Here is a 20263-nt window from a genome sequence, read left to right as displayed (position 1 = left end):
ATCTTAGGGTTTATTGTTCCTCAAGTAAACCCTATTATATTGATGTATATATAGCCTGTTGTTCATGGAATAAAACATATAGTTGTCCTCTCCCAATTCCACCTTCCGTTTCAATGTATTCACAATAAAAAGGACATTAACCACCAATGAACAAACTGACCAGCAAACCAGGCCCAATGTCTGCCCATTATTTGCATCACACACTCAACCAGGTTCCAGACCAAAATCAATGTACCTTCTGCTGAGAAACAAATGAATATTCTCAATTCCAATTGTCAAAACTGTAACCAAATGAAGGAAAAACATCATACATAGACTTCCTTGTATTCTTCCACCTGCAAAAACCTTGGAGAAAAGCGACCGGGTAACAACTCTCCAACCAAAATGCAAAGCCAGCTTCAATGTTCATGCTTTGGTTTACACCTACTAGTATTATTTACAACTGTGATTTCCCTCACTTTCCCATCCAGGCAGTCAAGGAAGGGGGGCTTGGATTAAATAAAATAAATCTTGAAATCAAAATTTGCTCCTAAACTATGCATTTTTAACATCAACTACCACCCAAATCCCGAAAAGGGCGCCTTGTCCTCTCATCCACAACACTCATATTCTTATCACAAAGTTTTAACCAACCCAGGAGTCCAATTTTTCCAATCTAGTTTCCCTATAGATTTGTTCCTCAGATTCACCATTTCTTTTATTTCCCGTACCTTCCTCAGATAATTTTTCGGTGGTTTTGTGTGCTCTGTTTCTCCTCCATGTTCTTCACTCTCATCTTCATCATCTTTGACAGACTTGGACTCGGTTTCTTCCTGTGGTGATGCCTCGTCGATGATATTACCTAGTACCTCTACAACCTCACTCATTTTAGGGCGAGCTTTGGGTTGCTTTGCAAGACACTTGTTTGCTAATGATGCTAGTCTCTGAGCTGATTTTTTGCAGTATTGCCCCTCCAACCGTGAATCTAAAATTAAGTGGAACTTCTTTGAATCCGATATAAAGGGTCTAACCCACTCCAAGAGCTTCTGTTCATTCCGTGGAAGGTTTTTCTCAACTGCTCGTCTTCCTGTTATGAGCTCATATAGAACCACGCCAAAACTCCATACGTCACTCTTGATGGTTAACTTTCCAGTAAGGACATACTCAGGTGCTGCATAACCCACTGTTCCTACAACCTATGACAAAGTGAATTCAAATGTTGGTGTTATAAGGCCTTACAGTCAAAATATGCCAGGAAGATAAGTTGGTGACCAGTTTGGCTTAAATTGATGTATTACTATTTCCTCGCCATAGACAATTCAGAAATAAACACCTTAACCATGCAAAACTGTTAGAGAGTGGTGGATGGAGGGAACTCAAGAGAGTCTGTGTTGACAGTTTAAGCAATTATATTCAAATATCTCTCTCTGAAACCAACAGACTGGTAACATAGGCACCATCATTTAGGATACGGGACCAGGTATATACCAGAGTCTGTGTTGATACATCATAATCCCTTGAATAAATGAAGGCTTCCAAATAATGCAATATGTTACTCCTAAATACTTCATGTAATGTTGGTGGTGAATTGAGCAAACTGGCATTATCTTGACCAAGTACTAACATAAAACCACTTAGCTGACATCCGGTAATGCAAAACTTATTAAATTATGTAGGCCTCGGTGCATACGCTTAACAAATTGATTAGCGAACTTACTGTTGTTGAAACATGACTATATCCCTCAGCTGGCCCCAGCCTAGCCAATCCAAAGTCTGAGAGCTTGGCATTGAAGTCTTCATCCAACAAAACATTTGATGTTTTAAAATCTCGGAATATTAGCTGCATGAAGGCATCAGTCACCAAACAAAACTATATCAGATTCTTTATGAATAATTGTGGTGGACATGAAGGCATAGTTTGATTTTTAAACGAAAAGGAGCTACCAAGTATCAACCACACCTTCCACACCATCAAACGTGAAGGGAAAACAAATTTTCCAACAGTCACCAGTTAGCAATATATGTGATTATAAAGTGTTCTCCATATAAAACCCTATCTAGTTGAGCAGACCTATGATTTCTAAAATAGGGGTAAGATTAAGAGCTATGAATATATTGTTTACGCTCCCACAGTTTTTTATAACAAAAGTTAAAATTTTGGTCTAGAGATTGGGGGTAAGAACTTACCCCATGTATCAAGCTAGATCCGCTAATATGCCACAACTCAAGTTTTCCCATGCAACTTATGTGTTCTGTCCCCCCGGTCCATCAACAACAGCTAATTCAAGCTTTATTTCCTCTGTACAAACCCCACAACGGCCATACTCTTTGGACCAAGAAAAGTTGAAAACTGTCACAAGTTCGTGATAACCATAGGAAAGGTAAAAATTATGAAGTTCAGAAGTGGAATTAATTTAGTAGTGACCATTGCTTGCAGAGAATGTAGCATCTACCCATCTAGTTGCTACAGGTCAACAAATACCTCTGTCAAGCACAATGAAATTGAACCGCAAGGGAAGAAGTATTCTATAAAATCAAAACTTCACTCGGTCAAGAAAAACACAGTTTTCAAAGTCAACCATGTGAAACTATTTAACAGTGTTCTGCAGCTAAACCAAAGCAGAGAGGAGATGCGGTCTTTTGCACATTACAGTTAACAATCGTGACAAGTGACAACAGTTATCGGCAACCACCATCAGCCAAAAGTTACTAACCCTTGAGCAACTTATTCGTTGAATTATGTTTACATATTCCTGTAACAAAATCAAAATCACGAAGAGGGTATATACCTAAGAATTTGATACCTGAAAATCCATTTCCTCATGCAAATACGCCAATCCACGAGCTGCATCCTGTGCAATTTTTAGTCTTGTCATCCACGGTAAATGTGATGGCTCTCGACCCAATAAGTGATCCTCCAGGCTTTTGTTCTTCATGAGCTCATACACCAAAAGCCTCTGCATCCCTCTTTCATCATCTTCGGCACAATATCCAACTAGTTTGACAAGATTCGGATGCTTGATTACACCTAACCAATTCACTTCATTAATCCACTCTTTATGCCCCTGCTAACTAGAATGGAAAATCAAAACAACCACATAAGGATACGTCATCATGTTAGACATCACATACACTGACACACTTTGTACATAAAAAGGCCTCAAATCCCCAGCCATCAGTAAACATAATCGTGAATTTATGCTGAACATCAAAATGTGAACCACATTCAGCTACTCCAACACAAAATAAACCTTCATTTCAGATATAGGTTATGGTGTAACAAGTTATTTATCCTTCAAATTAATACTCCGTAGCGCAGTAAGTCAATAATCCATCTTAAGCAACACCCAATAAATAAATAAATAAAACCTAAAGTAAAGAATAAAAAATAGTAAGTCCAAGACATTTCCCCTTGGGCTTCTAACAGAGCCAACATCTCCATTTTCTTCTCCCCAGATAAAACACAATTAAGTTAACATTTATTCCACTTCCCCACCACAAGTAAAATAAGAGGGGGGAAAATAATCTTTTTGAGTGTATTTGAAGTTAAGACATACTTGTAGACTACTTCTTGAGTGTATTTGTAGAACTCCACTACTCGTAATAATGATGTTCCCAAATCAGCAAAAGCACTCAAAATCACACATTTACCATTCCTTCCATAAAAAAAAGGAAAATGATACACTGTGTGTTAAATTAAACACTTCCCCCGTTTTCTATTACTCGGAAAAGGCTACGTATACAGCTAGTGTACAAGATTCTTTTGTACACCACCATTAATTTGTTGACATATTATCAAACCAACTAAAAAACGAGAATGAAAGACAATAAATATGTCATTTCAACCAATAGAAAAGCTATGGTGTACAAGATGCTTTGTACCCTAGGTGTACATGTAGTAGGATCCCTATTACTCGCAAAACAGCTCTTTAGCACGAAATTTAAGGATTACGGAGTAGATTAGATTCCGAAGCTAACCAGTGAGGTTAAAACTTAGTGTTTCTGTACGATAGGTGGTCAGGTTCGTAATTTTATTGCCCTGGTGAGGGGTGGCTTAATCTTTAAGTGGAGTACATGTAATGCTCGCATTTTTAGTTAACCAAAACCAACATATCGGCATTTGCAATTGAACTTCCACAATGTTAAAGATAGCATGAAATCAACAATGTCCGTATAAAAGAACTTTCAAAATTAATTGAAATTAAGCATTAAAAAATAAATTAAAAAAGGAGATGAGATAACATGCCTGGAAACCGTAACGATTAAGCTGCTTAACAGCAACATCAATCTTGGAATTTACAGAATCACCAAATTCATAATCATCGGAATCAAAAACCCTAACATTCGCAACAACTCCTTTGTAAACACAACCAAACCCTCCTTCTCCAACCAAAAGACTTCGACTAAACCCACGCGTCGCCGATTTCAGTTCAGCAAACGTAAACGCCTTCAGATCGTTACAAACTCGACGATTCTGCGCAAGGAGAGAGAAAAATCCAGCCGACTCACCGGAAAACTCCGAGTCCCCGACGTACTCCGACCGCCTAACATCGGTGGTGCTGGTGGTACTGCTAGCTATACTCAGAGAACGAGCCCAAGAAACCCTCGCTCTTCCCGATGAAACGACGTCGTCTTCTCCGTCGTCGGATCTTCTCTCTCCATTTGTGAAATGGAAGCACTTCATAGTTTTTATTTTTATATTTTTAAATTTATGTTATTGTTAAACTGAAGAATGGGAGGAGAAATAATAATGGGTAGGAGAGAGAAAATGAAGAAGGGGGGTGGTTGAAGAGTGGAGTTGAGGGGATCAACTAACATTTGCAGAATATTATTGGTTTAAAAAAATATTGATTAATGATTGGAATAAGAAAGCTTAATTAGTACAAGTAATAATGTCAGATGATTTGCAGTGAGAAATGTGATTAGAAGGAATATAATAAAGATTTGAAAATGGAAAATTAGAGAGAGGATCACGAGGGCGCAGAGAGAAAGAAGGGAGGAGGTTGAAGAAGAGTAGGCAAACTATGTCAGACGCTACCAAACGGTTCCTTGTGGTAGGACCCGTGTGGCAGTTATTTTGGGTATTTATGATACTTTTCGGGGTATTTAATTTACAGCCTCATACGAAGTATTTCCTCCGTTCTTAAATAAGTGTCTATTTTGGATATTTACGCGGGATTTAATAAAACTGAATTGTGTGTAAAAGGTAATGATTGAGAATGTTTTTTTGGGAAAGGAAAAAGTAGATAATTGTTTATTCATAAAGTATATATAAAAGTGGATATGGTGATTGAAAAGTGATAAAAGTATAGAATGTGTAAGAAAAGGAATAATGATTTATAAGAAAGTGGGAAAAGTGTGTGGAAAAGTGGCAAAAGTGTATAGAAAAGTGGGAAAGGTGTATGTCCAAAAATGGAAACTGGACACTTATAAGGGAACGCTATTTATGGGAACTTGACACTTATTTAGGAACGGAGGGAGTATTAATTAAAACCTGCCATATTTATGATATTATTTGAGTTTCGACTATAGTATAGACTTAGGCTCCGTTCTATTGGACTTATTTTGACTGAACTTATATTATCTGAACTTATCTGAATCCGAACTTAAGGTGAACTTATTTGAACTTATTTTTTCTGAAAAAACTTATTTTGTCTGAAATAAACTTATTTGTGTCTAAAATGACTGAAAAAAACTTATTTTTGCTGAACTTATATTATCTGAACTTATCTAAACTTATTTTGTCTGAAATAAGTCAAAATAAGTCGAACAGAACAGAGCCTATTTATTTTAATATTAACCAAATGTCTGTTGGTTCAGTGGTGATTGACGCTGAACTTGGTAGGGAGAACTCGTCTTTGATTCCCCGTTATAATAATTGGGAGGGGACTGGAATCTATCCACTCAGAACTCACCCCGAATCCGAATTAGCCTTAAGATCATACTATGGCAGGAGTTCAAAAATATGCATAAATCTTTGTCATGGTGTGAACTTAATATACATAAGTCTATGTCATTTAGGGGTTTGCTTCATTGTTGAATTTGAAATAAAATTAGAGACTTATAAATTTTGTATACTTACGGGCATTTTAAGCTCATAACATGGAAAGAGAAAATATGTATATGTATAAGCCATGGTGTGAGTTTATTCTGCATAAGTCCGTGGCACAAAATTTAGTTAGTTTTTTTTATTAATTGATTAGTGTAGTTATTAATAATTAAAATTAGTTGATTTTAATAATTATTTTTTAACAGGCATGTTCCTTTGCTAGACTTTGGTAGAGACGATATTAATTATAATCCAAAATTCGTAACTCCTGAAGTATTTCCGAGGGTGGTCAGCGGGTGAGGAGCTAGTGGAGGGTGGTCAGCGGGTGAGGAGTTGGTGGAGGGTGGTCGACAGCCGAAGACCCAAATAATGGGTGATGATGTATGAGGGTAGGTCAGGTGAAAGTGAGGTAGGGTAAAAATGAAAGTCGGGACTAAATAAGGGTAATTGGGTAAAATAATAGGGCGGTTTTGAGTATATGTATTATGGGGCGGCTTTTAGCGCTCCACTTTCCTTTTCAATTATTCTGAAATTTTCTAATTTACTATCTTCAAGTACGTAACTGATTGGTGTTGGGTTGGGCTGATTAGTGGCACAGCCTCACGACACGGCACAACACAATACGACAAGATAAATTATGATCACGACACAACGCAACACGATAAGACAAGACAAGGCATGATCACGACATGACACGACACAACAAGACAAGTTATTATGGATGATGAGTTGTAAGCTTTTTTTATTTTTGAAAAAAACACGATAACGCACGTAAAAATGAATGCTTATTGTTTCGGCATGCAATCACAATATGGTGATATCATAATTGGGTCGTGTCTGAGAGTCGCCTTGTAATAGACTAATAGTATTTGCGCGACATGAAGCCACGCACAAAGATGGTAGGTTGGGCCATAGTTCAGGCGTAAAATTGTGCTCCACTCACAATTTACTTATTGATTTGTAAATAACATTTTACTAATATGAAAATGAACATTTATTTATTGATTTGGGAGTGAACATTTACTTACTAATAGTTAAGGGGGGATCGGAAATACCCTCCTTGTGACGTGGCATGACAAGTCAACCTAGAGTGTGTATGGCAGCCAACAAGGCATAAGCAACGTTCGACTTAGCAACGGCTGCAAGAAGGGCAACGGTTACACACAATAAATCGCAAGGCTTAAGTCTTGGAGCTTAATCATTAAGTGATGACTTATTCATCTTTGTACGTTACTAAACAAGGACATTGTATAAATAATATTTGTAATTACTTGTAAAGATATATTCTATAATATTACTCAATATTATACTTCTACTCTTTCGATCTTGCTCTTCTAATCTCAGTGTTATCTTGTCTATTTCGATTGTTAGTACCTCCCTAAGACGAGTTCAACTCTAAGTAGAATTAGTCCAAAATAATTTGGCGCCCACTGTGGGGCTAACAATCAAAAAGTAGCTCGAGAATTCCACCCCATCACCATGTCCACAAATCCAAGCTCATTCAATGATGTTACCCGTCGTATTGAGGCCATGGAGCAGCGCATCAGCCTCCTCCAAAAGGAGAATGAAGCCCTGCAGTCGCAGATCAGGTCTGCAACCTCCATCGTCATCGGGTCCAGATACCAGTGCGATGAGATACCTCTGGCCTGAACCTTCGTCTTGATCTCGAAGTCACCCTTGATAATCCTTTGTTCATACAATTCGGTGCCCCTAGTGGTCCCGTCCTTGAACAGATCCATGAATTTAAACCCTAGGCGAGCCAACCTCGTCAAAACCCGGGATGGATGCCTCCTCGCCCCCAGACTCAAGGGCTCCAAATTAGCACCGCAGAAGCATCGTTAACCACAGCAGCCGTCTAGGCAGTCCTGTCGCAGATGAGCGCCCCTCAGTCAGCGGTACCCATCTCCAACATTAGGTCGCGTTCACTACGTCCTCCTGCAGCAATCGTTTCGGTGCAAGCTCCTATGTCGGCTCCACCACATAGGCCTCTGCCACCTCCTATGGCGCATCCACAAGCACCATGGAATCAGACGCCCCCACAGTAAGTCGTTCAACCCATCAAAAATTCTCCGCCGATCTCCACACCGGCGACGCAACCCCAGCTTATGGCGACCCCTATGGCTTCCCAAGCGTCACAATCAACTCCACCATACACGCCACTCCGCCCAGAATCCAAGAGAAACTACTCTATTCAAAACACTCCTTTCAGGTCAGTTGTTCCAGTTGGTCACGGATTTGTAACTCCTTTTGTTAGGTTATGATACATATGACAATTCATAAATCATGCGGAAAAACCATTTAGCCAGGAATACATATTATTTACACATAATCATATAGCATAGTTTAGATGCATACTCTTTGTTGCGTGCCTTCCCTAGCTGCGCCCGAACCGAACAAGAACAAGTCTTTAGGACTCCAAGTGTCGTCCCTCCGTAGATAGTCCACAGCACGTCCGGATCCGCCTTAAGATTGACCAACTAGAATCGCCCTTAAGGTACTAAAGATTTTCGGCACTTTTAGATAAGAAATGTGTCTGAATTTTCTCTCAAAAACTCACTTTGAATACTTGAATAATCTGTTAAAATATGTGACCCTAGGCACGTATTTATAGAGTTATGGAAAGGGTTTTGGAATCCTATTAGGATACTAATTTATTTAATTATAACCCTACTAGGACTCTAATTAAATAATCATTATCTAATAGTTTTAGGATTTAATCACACTTCGAATCCTGATTGCTTCAGGATTCCCGCACAAGCAATGCACGAGCACCGTACACCCGCGCAAGCCTTGCGGCCCACGCTAGGCGCACAGCGCTCGGCCCATTGCTGCGCTCCGCGCGCGCGCGCCCAAGGCCTTGGCTGGGCCTAGCCTTGCGCTGGGCCTGGTCGAGGCTTGGCGTGCGCTGATGTGCGTTGGCTCGCTGGGCGACGGCCTGGCTTCGTGCTGGGCCTTTGTCTAGCGGGCCTCGTCCGATGCTAATTCGTACGATACGCTTCCGATTAAATTCCCGATTCCGGAATTTATTTCCGATACGAACAATATTTAATATTTCCGATTCCGGAATCAATTTCCGTTTCGAACAAATATTTAATATTTCCGTTTCCGGAATTATTTTCCGATTCCGATAATATTTCCAATTCTGACAATATTTCTGTTTCCGGCAATATTTCCGATTCTGGCAATATTTCCATTTCCGATAATATTTTCCGATACGTACCATGTTTCCGTTTCCGGCAACATCTACGACTTGGATAATATTTATATTTCCGATACGATCCATATTTCCGTTTCCGGCAATATCATTGTTTCCGGAGTATTCATTTCTTGCCTGTGACGATCTCAGCTCCCACTGAAACCAAGATCCGTCGATTCCGAATATCCATAGATGGAGTATCTAATGCCATTAAATACTTGATCCGTTTACGTACTATTTGTGTGACCCTACGGGTTCAGTCAAGAGTAAGCTGTGGATTAATATCATTAATTCCAGTTGAACTGAAGCGGCCTCTAGCTAGGCATTCAGCTCACTTGATCTCACTGAATTATTAACTTGTTAATTAATACTGAACCGCATTTATTAGACTTAACATAGAATGCATACTTGGACCAAGGGCATTATTTCCTTCAGTCTCCCACTTGTCCTTAGGGACAAGTGTGCATTTCCTAATTCCTTTGTCGCTCGATGCTTGCTCTTGAACATAAGGTAAGAGTTGTCATCCTTATTATGTCCAGAGGTGTTTCTCGGTTCAACTGATCAAATAAACAGATAATCATAGCCTATGATTCATCCGAGCACGGCCATGCATTTCACAGTTTCTAGCTCTCCGAGTGGCCTTGTACAACTTTTAAGCATCTCATCCCGATTTATGGGAGGACAATCCCAATCTTGCGATCTTGAGATTAGACTTCGTTTGATAGGTGATTACCTGAGCGTTGCCTTTATAGCCTCCTTTTACGGTGCGACGGTTGGTCAACGTCAAAGCAACCAGTTCTCAAACAAGTAATCTCAAATCACTCAGGTATTGAGGATTTAGTGTCTAATAATTTTAATGAAATTTACTTATGACAGATTTTCATCTCTTACAGTAAAGTTTCATAGGTCTTGTCCGATACTAGTCTTCCCAAAGTAAGTATCTATGCAAATGATTATGACATTGCCATGTCCACATAGTTCAAGAAACAGAACTACTGGTTATCTTGCATTCTAATCGTCTAACGTTTTCTATGCGTCCAATTTTATAGAAAACTCCGACTAGGGACCATTTTCAACCTTTGACATTCAAGTTCACTTGATAGACATTTCTTAGTCACAGGACTGGTCCTGACAGTCTATCTTGAATATATCGTCAAATTGAAGGGACTCATCATTTAATAAACCACAAATTAAATGGGAAAAATGAATTCTTTTCATTTATTGTGAATGATTAACCAATAATATTTTACAAAGATTTAAACTCTAAAACTTTAAAACATTAAACAGAGACATCAAAGCCATTCTCCAATATGCTTGATTCCCATAGCTGCAGTGTGCGAGTTGTGCTTCGCCTGCGGCAGAGGTTTAGTCAATGGATCTGATATGTTGTCATCAGTTCCAATTTTTCTTATCTCGACTTCTTTTCTTTCAACGAACTCTCGTAGAAGGTGAAATCTACGAAGTACATGCTTGACTCTCTGGTGGTGTCTAGGCTCCTTTGCCTGTGCAATAGCTCCGTTATTGTCACAATACAGGGCTATTGGTCCTTTAATGGAGGGGACTACACCAAGTTCACCTATGAACTTCCTTAGCCATATAGCTTCCTTTGCTGCTTCATGTGCAGCAATGTACTCCGCTTCAGTTGTAGAATCCGCAATGGTGCTTTGCTTAGCACTTTTCCAGCTTACTGCTCCTCCGTTGAGGCAGAAGACAAACCCAGACTGTGATCTGAAATCATCTTTGTCGGTTTGGAAACTTGCGTCCGTATAGCCTTTAACAATTAATTCATCATCTCCACCATAGACCAGGAAGTCATCTTTGTGCCTTTTCAGGTACTTCAGAATGTTCTTGGCAGCAGTCCAATGCGCCTCTCCTGGGTCTGACTGGTATCTGCTCGTAGCACTGAGTGCATACGCAACATCCGGGCGTGTACATATCATAGCATACATTATTGAACCAATCAATGATGCATATGGAATCCCATTCATTCGTCTACGCTCATCAAGTGTTTTTGGGCACTGAGTCTTGCTTAGAGTCATTCCATGAGACATGGGTAGGTAGCCTCGCTTGGAGTCTGCCATCTTGAACCTATCAAGCACCTTATTGATATAAGTGCTTTGACTAAGTCCAATCATCCTTTTAGATCTATCTCTGTAAATCTTGATGCCCAATATATACTGTGCTTCTCCTAGATCTTTCATCGAAAAACATTTCCCAAGCCAAATCTTGACAGAGTTCAACATAGGAATGTCATTTCCGATAAGTAATATGTCGTCGACATATAATACTAGGAAAGCAATTTTGCTCCCACTGACTTTCTTGTATACACAAGATTCGTCTGCGTTCTTGATGAAACCAAAGTCACTGACTGCTTCATCAAAACGTATATTCCAGCTCCTGGATGCCTGCTTCAATCCGTAGATTGACTTCTTTAGCTTGCATACCTTTTTAGCATTCTTTGGATCCTCAAAACCTTCAGGCTGTGTCATAAACACAGTTTCTGTTAAAACGCCGTTTAAGAAAGCAGTTTTGACATCCATCTGCCATATTTCGTAATCGTAATATGCAGCGATTGCTAACATTATCCGAATAGACTTTAGCATTGCAACTGGTGAAAAGGTTTCATCATAATCCACACCGTGGACTTGCCTGTAACCTTTTGCAACCAATCTAGCTCCTTGTCCTTTTTCAGTTTGAAAACCCATTTGCTTCCAATGGCTTGGTAGCCATCTGGCAAATCGACCAAATCCCATACTTGGTTTTCAGACATGGAGTCTAATTCAGATTGCATGGGTTCTTGCCATTGCTTGGAGCTAGGGCTCGTCATAGCTTGTTTGTAAGTCGCAGGTTCATCACTTTCAAGTAATAGAACGTCATAGCTCTCGTTCGTCAAAATACCTAAGTACCTTTCCGGTTGAGATCTATATCTTTGCGATCTACGCGGGGTAACATTTCTAGTTTGACCATGATTCTCACCAGATTCTTCTAAAGATCTCTGAGTTTCATCCTGAATGTCATCTTGAGCATTCTCTAGAGTTTGTTGTTCGACTCGAATTTCTTCGAGGTCTACTTTTCTCCCACTTGTCATTTTGGAAATGTGATCTTTCTCCAAAAAGACACCATCTCGAGCAACAAACACCTTGTTCTCAGATGTATTGTAGAAGTAATACCCCTTTGTTTCCTTTGGATAGCCCACAAGGATACATTTGTCAGATTTTGGATGAAGTTTGTCTGAAATTAATCGTTTGACGTATACTTCACACCCCCAAATCTTAAGAAAAGACACATTTGGAGGCTTTCCAAACCATAATTCGTATGGAGTCTTTTCGACAGCTTTAGACGGAGCTCTATTTATAGTGAGTGCAGCTGTATTTAGTGCATGTCCCCAAAATTCTAATGGAAGTTCGGCCTGACCCATCATTGACCTGACCATGTCTAGCAAGGTTTTGTTCCTCCGTTCTGACACACCGTTCCATTGTGGTGTTCCAGGAGGAGTCAATTCTGATAGAATTCCACATTCTTTCAGATGGTCATCAAATTCATAGCTCAGATATTCACCGCCTCTATCAGACCGCAGTGCCTTAATCTTCTTGCCTAATTGATTCTCTACTTCACTCTGAAATTCCTTGAATTTGTCAAAGGATTCAGACTTATGCTTCATTAGGTAGACATAACCATACCTACTGAAGTCATCAGTAAAAGTGATAAAGTAGCTGAAACCACCTCTAGCATTTGTACTCATTGGTCCACATACATCTGTATGGATTAAACCCAATAGTTCATTTGCTCTTTCTCCAACTTTAGAGAAAGGTTGCTTTGTCATTTTGCCAAGTAAACATGATTCGCATTTACCATAATCCTCTAAGTCGAATGGTTCTAGAATTCCTTCCTTTTGAAGTCTTTCTAAGCGTTTCAAGTTTATATGGCCTAATCGACAATGCCACAGATAGGTGAGATCTGAATCATCCTTTTTGGCCTTTTTGGTATTTATGTTATATACTTGTTTGTCGTGATCTAATAAATAAAGTTCATTGAATAATCTAGCAGATCCATAAAACATCTCTTTAAAATAAAACGAACAACTATTGTCTTTTATTAAAAAGGAGAATCCCTTAGCATCTAAGCAAGAAACTGAAATGATGTTTTTAGTAAGACTTGGAACATGGAAACATTCTTCCAGTTCCAAAACTAGCCCGGAGGGCAACGACAAATAGTAAGTTCCTACAGCTAATGCAGCAATCCGTGCTCCATTTCCCACTCGTAGGTCGACTTCACCCTTGCTTAACTTTCTACTTCTTCTTAGTCCCTGTGGATTGGAACATAAGTGTGAGCCACAACCTGTATCTAATACCCAAGAAGTTGAATTAGCAAGTATACAGTCTATAACGAAAATACCTGAAGATGGAACGACTGTTCCGTTCTTCTGATCTTCCTTTAGCTTCAAGCAATCTCTCTTCCAATGCCCCTTCTTCTTGCAGTAGAAGCATTCGGATTCAGAAGTGGGTTGACTGACCTTCCTCTTTACAGATTTGGCGCCAGTTTGCTTAGTTGGGCTGGCCTTGTTGCCACCTTTCTTAGCATTCCTCTTCTTTCCAGATTTCTTGAACTTGCCCCCACGCACCATAAGCACATCCTGCTTATCACTTTTGAGCGTCTTTTCAGCGGTTTTCAGCATACCGTGAAGCTCAGTGAGCGTTTTGTCCAGACTATTCATACTGTAGTTCAGTTTGAACTGATCATACCCGCTATGAAGAGAATGGAGGATGGTGTCTATAGCCATTTCCTGAGAAAATTGCTGATCCAGCCGACTCATATTCTCAATGAGTCCAATCATTTTGAGAACATGTGGACTTACGGGCTCGCCTTTCTTAAGCTTGGTCTCAAGAATTTGCCTATGAGTCTCGAATCTTTCGACTCGAGCCAGATCTTGGAACATATTCTTCAACTCACTGATGATTGTGAAAGCATCTGAGTTGATGAACGTTTTCTGCAGATCCGCACTCATGGTGGCGAGCATTAGACATTTCACATCCTTGTTGGCATCAATCCAACGATTGAGGGCTGCCTGAGTGACCCCGTCGCCTGCGGCTTCGGGCATCGCCTCATCTAGGACATACTCCTTTTCTTCCTGCATAAGAACTATTTGCAAGTTCCTTTGCCAGTCAAGGAAGTTTTTCCCGTTCAACTTCTCCTTTTCGAGAATTGATCGAATGTTGAATGAATTGTTGTTTGCCATATTAAAAATTACAATTGAAAAGAATAAACATATAAATAACCATTCACAGTTTCTCTTAATAAACTTTAATCCTAGCATACATGCATAATTCAATGTTTATTAAGCATTTTATTCAAGTTATTTGTTCCGGCAGGTGTGAATAAAATGATTCCAAGATCCTAAAATCATTGAAGAACTAAGCACAGTTTGTCGACTTAATCCTAAAACATCTTAGGTAAGCAAAAGCCTTTTGCTAATAGTCTAGAAACTATTCTTGGTTGATAGGTACGTCTAAGAACTTATTAGGTAAACCTATCGATTTTGCCACGACATAAAAGGACTCCTTACTTATATCGTTGAGTTTCACCAAAACTAACATGTACTCACAATTATTTGTGTACCTTGCCCCTTTAGGACCAATAAGTAACACCTCGCTGAGCGAAAACTATTACTAGATTGATGTAAAGGATATCCAAGCAAGTGTATATTTTGGCATGACACCTTTTAACTCAATTTTTAAGTTTGGAACTTAAGGCTCTTACTATGTTGGTTAGATTTTAAGTGAACTAAAATCCTTAATCATGCAACATAATCAAGCCCTAATCTTATGCATAATTAAGACATATTTAAAGCAATAAATAACTTAAAGCATGCATAAGATAAAGGTGATCTAGTATGGCCCGACTTCATCTTGAAGCTTTGACTTCAAAGTCCGTCTTGAAAATCTCCGTGGGAGGCACCATTTTCTTCAAATAGGATAAGCTATAATTAAAACTAATTACAACTATTTGATGGTACGCAGACCATATTTGAATTGAAAAACAACTTTGGTACTTTATACCAATTACATTCAAATTAATGGTACGCAGACCATATTTTCTATCCTATTTGGGCCATACTAGTCACTTCATAACCTGCAAAACAGTACATATACAATATATACCATTCACCCATTCATTATCATGAATGGCCCACATAGCTGGTTAGTAAAACACATTATGAATCACGTAAACATTTGCAGCAATTAATCAAGGGCACCAATAATCTACCAATTATTCAGTCCTTATTAATTCTAATCAAGTTGTTTTAACCTTAAGGATTCGTAGACCTAATCAAGAGTTTATGACTAAAAAGCGCTCCCACTTAAACCAATAAATTTATATGCTTTACTAATTTTAAACATAAAAATGTATTTCTAGTCTAACCGGAAACATACAAATTTAATTAAAATTTAAAGCTCATATGAATTTATAATTGAATCCAAAAAGTTTAATTTAATTTCAGTCGTATTTAAATTAATTCATGATTTTAATTTTAGTAAAATAATTAGAATAAATAAAATTTATTATAATTACAATATTCAAAATTAAAATCCAAGAAAATAATTTAAATTATTAATTTGAAAATTAATTAAAATTACGTAAACTGAAAAATTTCAAATTAAACATTCAAAACGATCTAATCGCAACGCAAACACCCTACGCATCGCACGCCCATGGGCCACACGCACACAGCCATCGCTGGCCATGTGCGCGCAGCCCATGCGCTCGTCGCATAGCTGCTGCATCTTCCATCGCAAGCCATCGCACAAGTGGTGCTCGCTGCGCGCGCGCCAGCGCTCGATGCACGCGAGCCATCGCTCGCTGCGCGCGCTCCAGCGCTCGATGCACGCGAGCCATTGCTCGCTGTGCGCGAGCCATCGCTCGCTGTGCGCGAGCCATCGCTCGCTGTGCGCGAGCAATTGCTCGCTGCGCGCGATCGACGCTGGGCGCAGCGCTCGTGGCACGCGAGCTTGCGCTCGCTGCGCGCGAGGCTGCGCGCGCTTGCGCGAGGCAGTGCGCGTTGTGGCGCAGCTCGCTTGCTGCCCACACGCGACTGCCGTGCCTTGCCTTCGCCCATGCCCATTCGTCCATAGCTCGTGGCCCACGACACAAGGCAGGGCTACTGCCTTGTGCTCGTGCACCATGCCCCTGCTCATTGCATTCGTGCCGCACGGGCGACGAGCTCCCTTGCTCGTCGTCGCATGCCCGCACTATACAACACCCCTTTAGGGTAACACGAAGCGTCCATTGCTTTGTGCGTGCAAGTTATATGAACGAATCGCATAAAAAAAATTTAAAATTTATATTTAAAATTAATGACAAATTAATAAATAATATTAATTTCATAATTTTAGGGCGAAAAATCGAAAATTTATTATTCAATTGATTTCCGATTATTATGGATTCAAGCCTAGGTCATAAAAATTTAAAATTCATCATAAATTTACAATTTTTTATGGTGGTTTTTAATCATAGGTTTCTAATTAAATTATAATTAATTATGAAAATCAAATTAATTCTAAATTATTCTAATTTTCAACAAATTAATCATAATTACAAATTAGATTGCATAATTAACAAGGCTAGGCATTCAAACTTGTTAAACATATACAGTAGGTCAATCAAAAATTCAAGATTTATCAACAAGAATCGCAAATATTTAATTTAACATCTTAAATTTACGAAATTTTGCATTCGAAAAACTAAAACTTTCGAAAAGTCATAGTTAGGCTTCGAATTTGAGAATTCTGGGTTCGGCAGAAAATTAATATTTTTGTCAAAATTTTAGAATGCCTTTTACATGCGGAATTGACACAAAAATCACTCGATTTGGATGAGTAACGAAGAAACTGCCGAAAAACTGCGTACGTATAATTAAATAAACGCAATTTGCAATTAATTAACAATTACAAAAATTAATCACCCCTTTTAATTCATGCAAATTTGTAATATTTAACCATGTTCATGCAATTTAGATTATGAAAATAATAAGGGGCTCGTGATACCACTGTTAAGTTATGATACATATGACAATTCATAAATCATGCGGAAAAACCATTTAGCCAGGAATACATATTATTTACACATAATCATATAGCATAGTTTAGATGCATACTCTTTGTTGCGTGCCTTCCCTAGCTGCGCCCGAACCGAACAAGAACAAGTCTTTAGGACTCCAAGTGTCGTCCCTCCGTAGATAGTCCACAGCACGTCCGGATCCGCCTTAAGATTGACCAACTAGAATCGCCCTTAAGGTACTAAAGATTTTCGGCACTTTTAGATAAGAAATGTGTCTGAATTTTCTCTCAAAAACTCACTTTGAATACTTGAATAATCTGTTAAAATATGTGACCCTAGGCACGTATTTATAGAGTTATGGAAAGGGTTTTGGAATCCTATTAGGATACTAATTTATTTAATTATAACCCTACTAGGACTCTAATTAAATAATCATTATCTAATAGTTTTAGGATTTAATCACACTTCGAATCCTGATTGCTTCAGGATTCCCGCACAAGAAATGCACGAGCACCGTACACCCGCGCAAGCCTTGCGGCCCACGCTAGGCGCACAGCGCTCGGCCCATTGCTGCGCTCCGCGCGCGCGCGCGCCCAAGGCCTTGGCTGGGCCTGGCCTTGCGCTGGGCCTGGTCGAGGCTTGGCGTGCGCTGGTGTGCGTTGGCTCGCTGGGCGACGGCCTGGCTTCGTGCTGGGCCTTCGTCTAGCGGGCCTCGTCCGATGCTAATTCGTACGATACGCTTCCGATTAAATTCCCGATTCCGGAATTTATTTCCGATACGAACAATATTTAATATTTCCGATTCCGGAATCAATTTCCGTTTCGAACAAATATTTAATATTTCCGTTTCCGGAATTATTTTCCGATTCCGATAATATTTCCGATTCTGACAATATTTCCGTTTCTGGCAATATTTCCGATTCTGGCAATATTTCCATTTCCGATAATATTTTCCGATACGTACCATGTTTCCGTTTCCGGCAACATCTACGACTTGGATAATATTTATATTTCCGATACGATCCATATTTCCGTTTCCTGCAATATCATCGTTTCCGGAGTATTCATTTCTTGCCTGTGACGATCTCAGCTCCCACTGAAACCAAGATCCGTCGATTCCGAATATCCATAGATGGAGTATCTAATGCCATTAAATACTTGATCTGTTTACGTACTATTTGTGTGACCCTACGGGTTCAGTCAAGAGTAAGCTGTGGATTAATATCATTAATTCCACTTGAACTGAAGCGGCCTCTAGCTAGGCATTCAGCTCACTTGATCTCACTGAATTATTAACTTGTTAATTAATACTGAACCGCATTTATTAGACTTAACATAGAATGCATACTTGGACCAAGGGCATTATTTCCTTCACCTTTTCCTTATGTCGCAGGTACTAATTTCCCTCAAGGACCACCTCCCGTCATGCAACAGGTCGTGCCACAATTCACCCCGAGTCAGCCTTAGAATGTTTATCCGTAAAACACTTATTACCAACACCTTCTAGCCAGCTTACCTGAAACGTTTAGCCCTCTTGTCCCGGTGCTCATGTAGCATATGTGAAAACACCAACCATCAGCTCCAACAGATCATGACCATGATAAATAAGATACTGGAGTACCCATACCCATCAAGGAAGCCAGCCTAGATAGCTATGCCTACTCACCTTACGCCGACCCTATCGATGCAATCGACATCCCGAAGAAATTTAGTCCACATAACCATGCCAATGTACGACGGAACCTCTGACCCAAGAGACCGACACGGTATGTTCGATGATGAAACCAAACACCGCTTGACTAAGCTTTATTAAGCATGCTGCGAACGATCAATGACTGACTGATATCCCATAAACCATATTTCCATTTTTAGAAACTACTATTTATAGTAACTGTTATGCTTGAACGCTGCCCAGAATAGTAAGCGTATAAGATAAAATATCTAAGTGTTTAAATCGCATTACAAATCGTTGGATAAAGGCTAAGAGTTGCATCCCAACTCATATTCCTAAGATAGAAAATGTGATAAGACTCGGCAAAAACCGATAAAGACTGGAAAAGTGAACTAAAACACCAGCGCTGGAAAATTCCAGCGTTGGCATTCCAAACGTCACTATTTTCCAACGCTCAAACCTTGTGCACTGTTATATTCCAGCGCTACAGTTTGTCTCTTACAAAATCACACAAAAGATAGAATTGATCCGGCTGTCACCAGAATAAATTATGGCGCTCAAAGTGCAAGCGCTAGAAATAACCAACGCTCCTGATCCAAGCGCTAGAATTTTCTAGCGCTGCACAGATCTCAGTAGGAAAATTCTCATTTCGAAAATTTATCTTTTTCTGGCCTATTTTACTATAAAGAGGGCCTCTAAATTCTGGAAAATAACACACATTCCTAACCCTAACCCCTTAAGCTTGAGTATTGACCAAAGATTTTCTCTGTCCCATAATAGTGTGTCTGTCGCATTTAACACACTGTTAAACAGACCCTGCCCGCACGACCCCCTGATAGCCTGAATACTGTCGAAGTGCTGCTGAAACATGAACACAATCCTAAGCCTAAAATACTCAAAACTCTGGAAGAATCCCGTCCCATAGTTAGTCAGTCATCGGAAAGTTCTAAAGCCAAACGGAAAGCTAGAATAGTCAAGTGGTAGGTGTTCCTGAGAACCGCAGTAAAGCCTAAGCTTTGCTGTAATCTGAATCTACATTTTTATTGCTTTCCTCGCCATATAAATTGCTAACTTTAATTTGTTATATTGTTCACGCCTAAATCAGATAATAATTTGGACAAATCGGTTTATTTTTAAGCACCTTAAATTAATCTAAATCAGCGTTTTGACATCTGTTTAGTAATATATGTTCATTAATATCAATCAAGAGTAACGTAGCATAACGCATGTCCCAGCATCGTCACAATTGAACTAGTAAGGACCGCGCCGCGTGGGCTAATATTGGGCATTACCCGTATTAGTAAACGTCCCC

At 39.5% G+C, this 20263-nt stretch overlaps 1 protein-coding gene across 1 annotated transcript; it reads right to left on the bottom strand.

The window, feature by feature from the left end:
• Nucleotides 1-236: 236 nt before the first annotated feature.
• LOC110800383 (serine/threonine-protein kinase PCRK1) lies at nucleotides 237-5021 on the bottom strand. The gene is made up of 4 exons (XM_022005689.2): nucleotides 4226-5021; nucleotides 2784-3044; nucleotides 1697-1819; nucleotides 237-1175 (listed from the first exon to the last, which is right to left on the bottom strand). Exons 1-4 carry the CDS (start codon nucleotides 4661-4663, stop codon nucleotides 615-617), a joined length of 1383 nt encoding a protein of 460 aa, XP_021861381.1. The 5' UTR covers nucleotides 4664-5021; the 3' UTR covers nucleotides 237-614.
• Between the last annotated feature and the right edge of the window lie 15242 nt (nucleotides 5022-20263).

The sequence above is a fragment of the Spinacia oleracea genome, chromosome 6, assembly GCF_020520425.1.
Source record: "Spinacia oleracea cultivar Varoflay chromosome 6, BTI_SOV_V1, whole genome shotgun sequence".
Lineage (NCBI taxonomy): Eukaryota > Viridiplantae > Streptophyta > Magnoliopsida > Caryophyllales > Amaranthaceae > Spinacia > Spinacia oleracea.
Note: the sequence above shows the minus strand (reverse complement) of the source record. Positions and strands in the feature narration are given on the sequence as shown.

Bases quoted from the DNA above. Each gene is read 5' to 3' on its own strand.
- LOC110800383 (XM_022005689.2), bottom strand. From the start codon at position 4,663: ATGAAGTGCTTCCATTTCACAAATGGAGAGAGAAGATCCGACGACGGA. The intron at 3,045-4,225 runs GCATGTTATCTC...TCTAGTTAGCAG, and splicing joins TTAATCGTTACGGTTTCCAG to GGGCATAAAGAGTGGATTAA. The intron at 1,176-1,696 runs GTAAGTTCGCTA...ACTTTGTCATAG, and splicing joins ATAGTCATGTTTCAACAACA to GTTGTAGGAACAGTGGGTTA.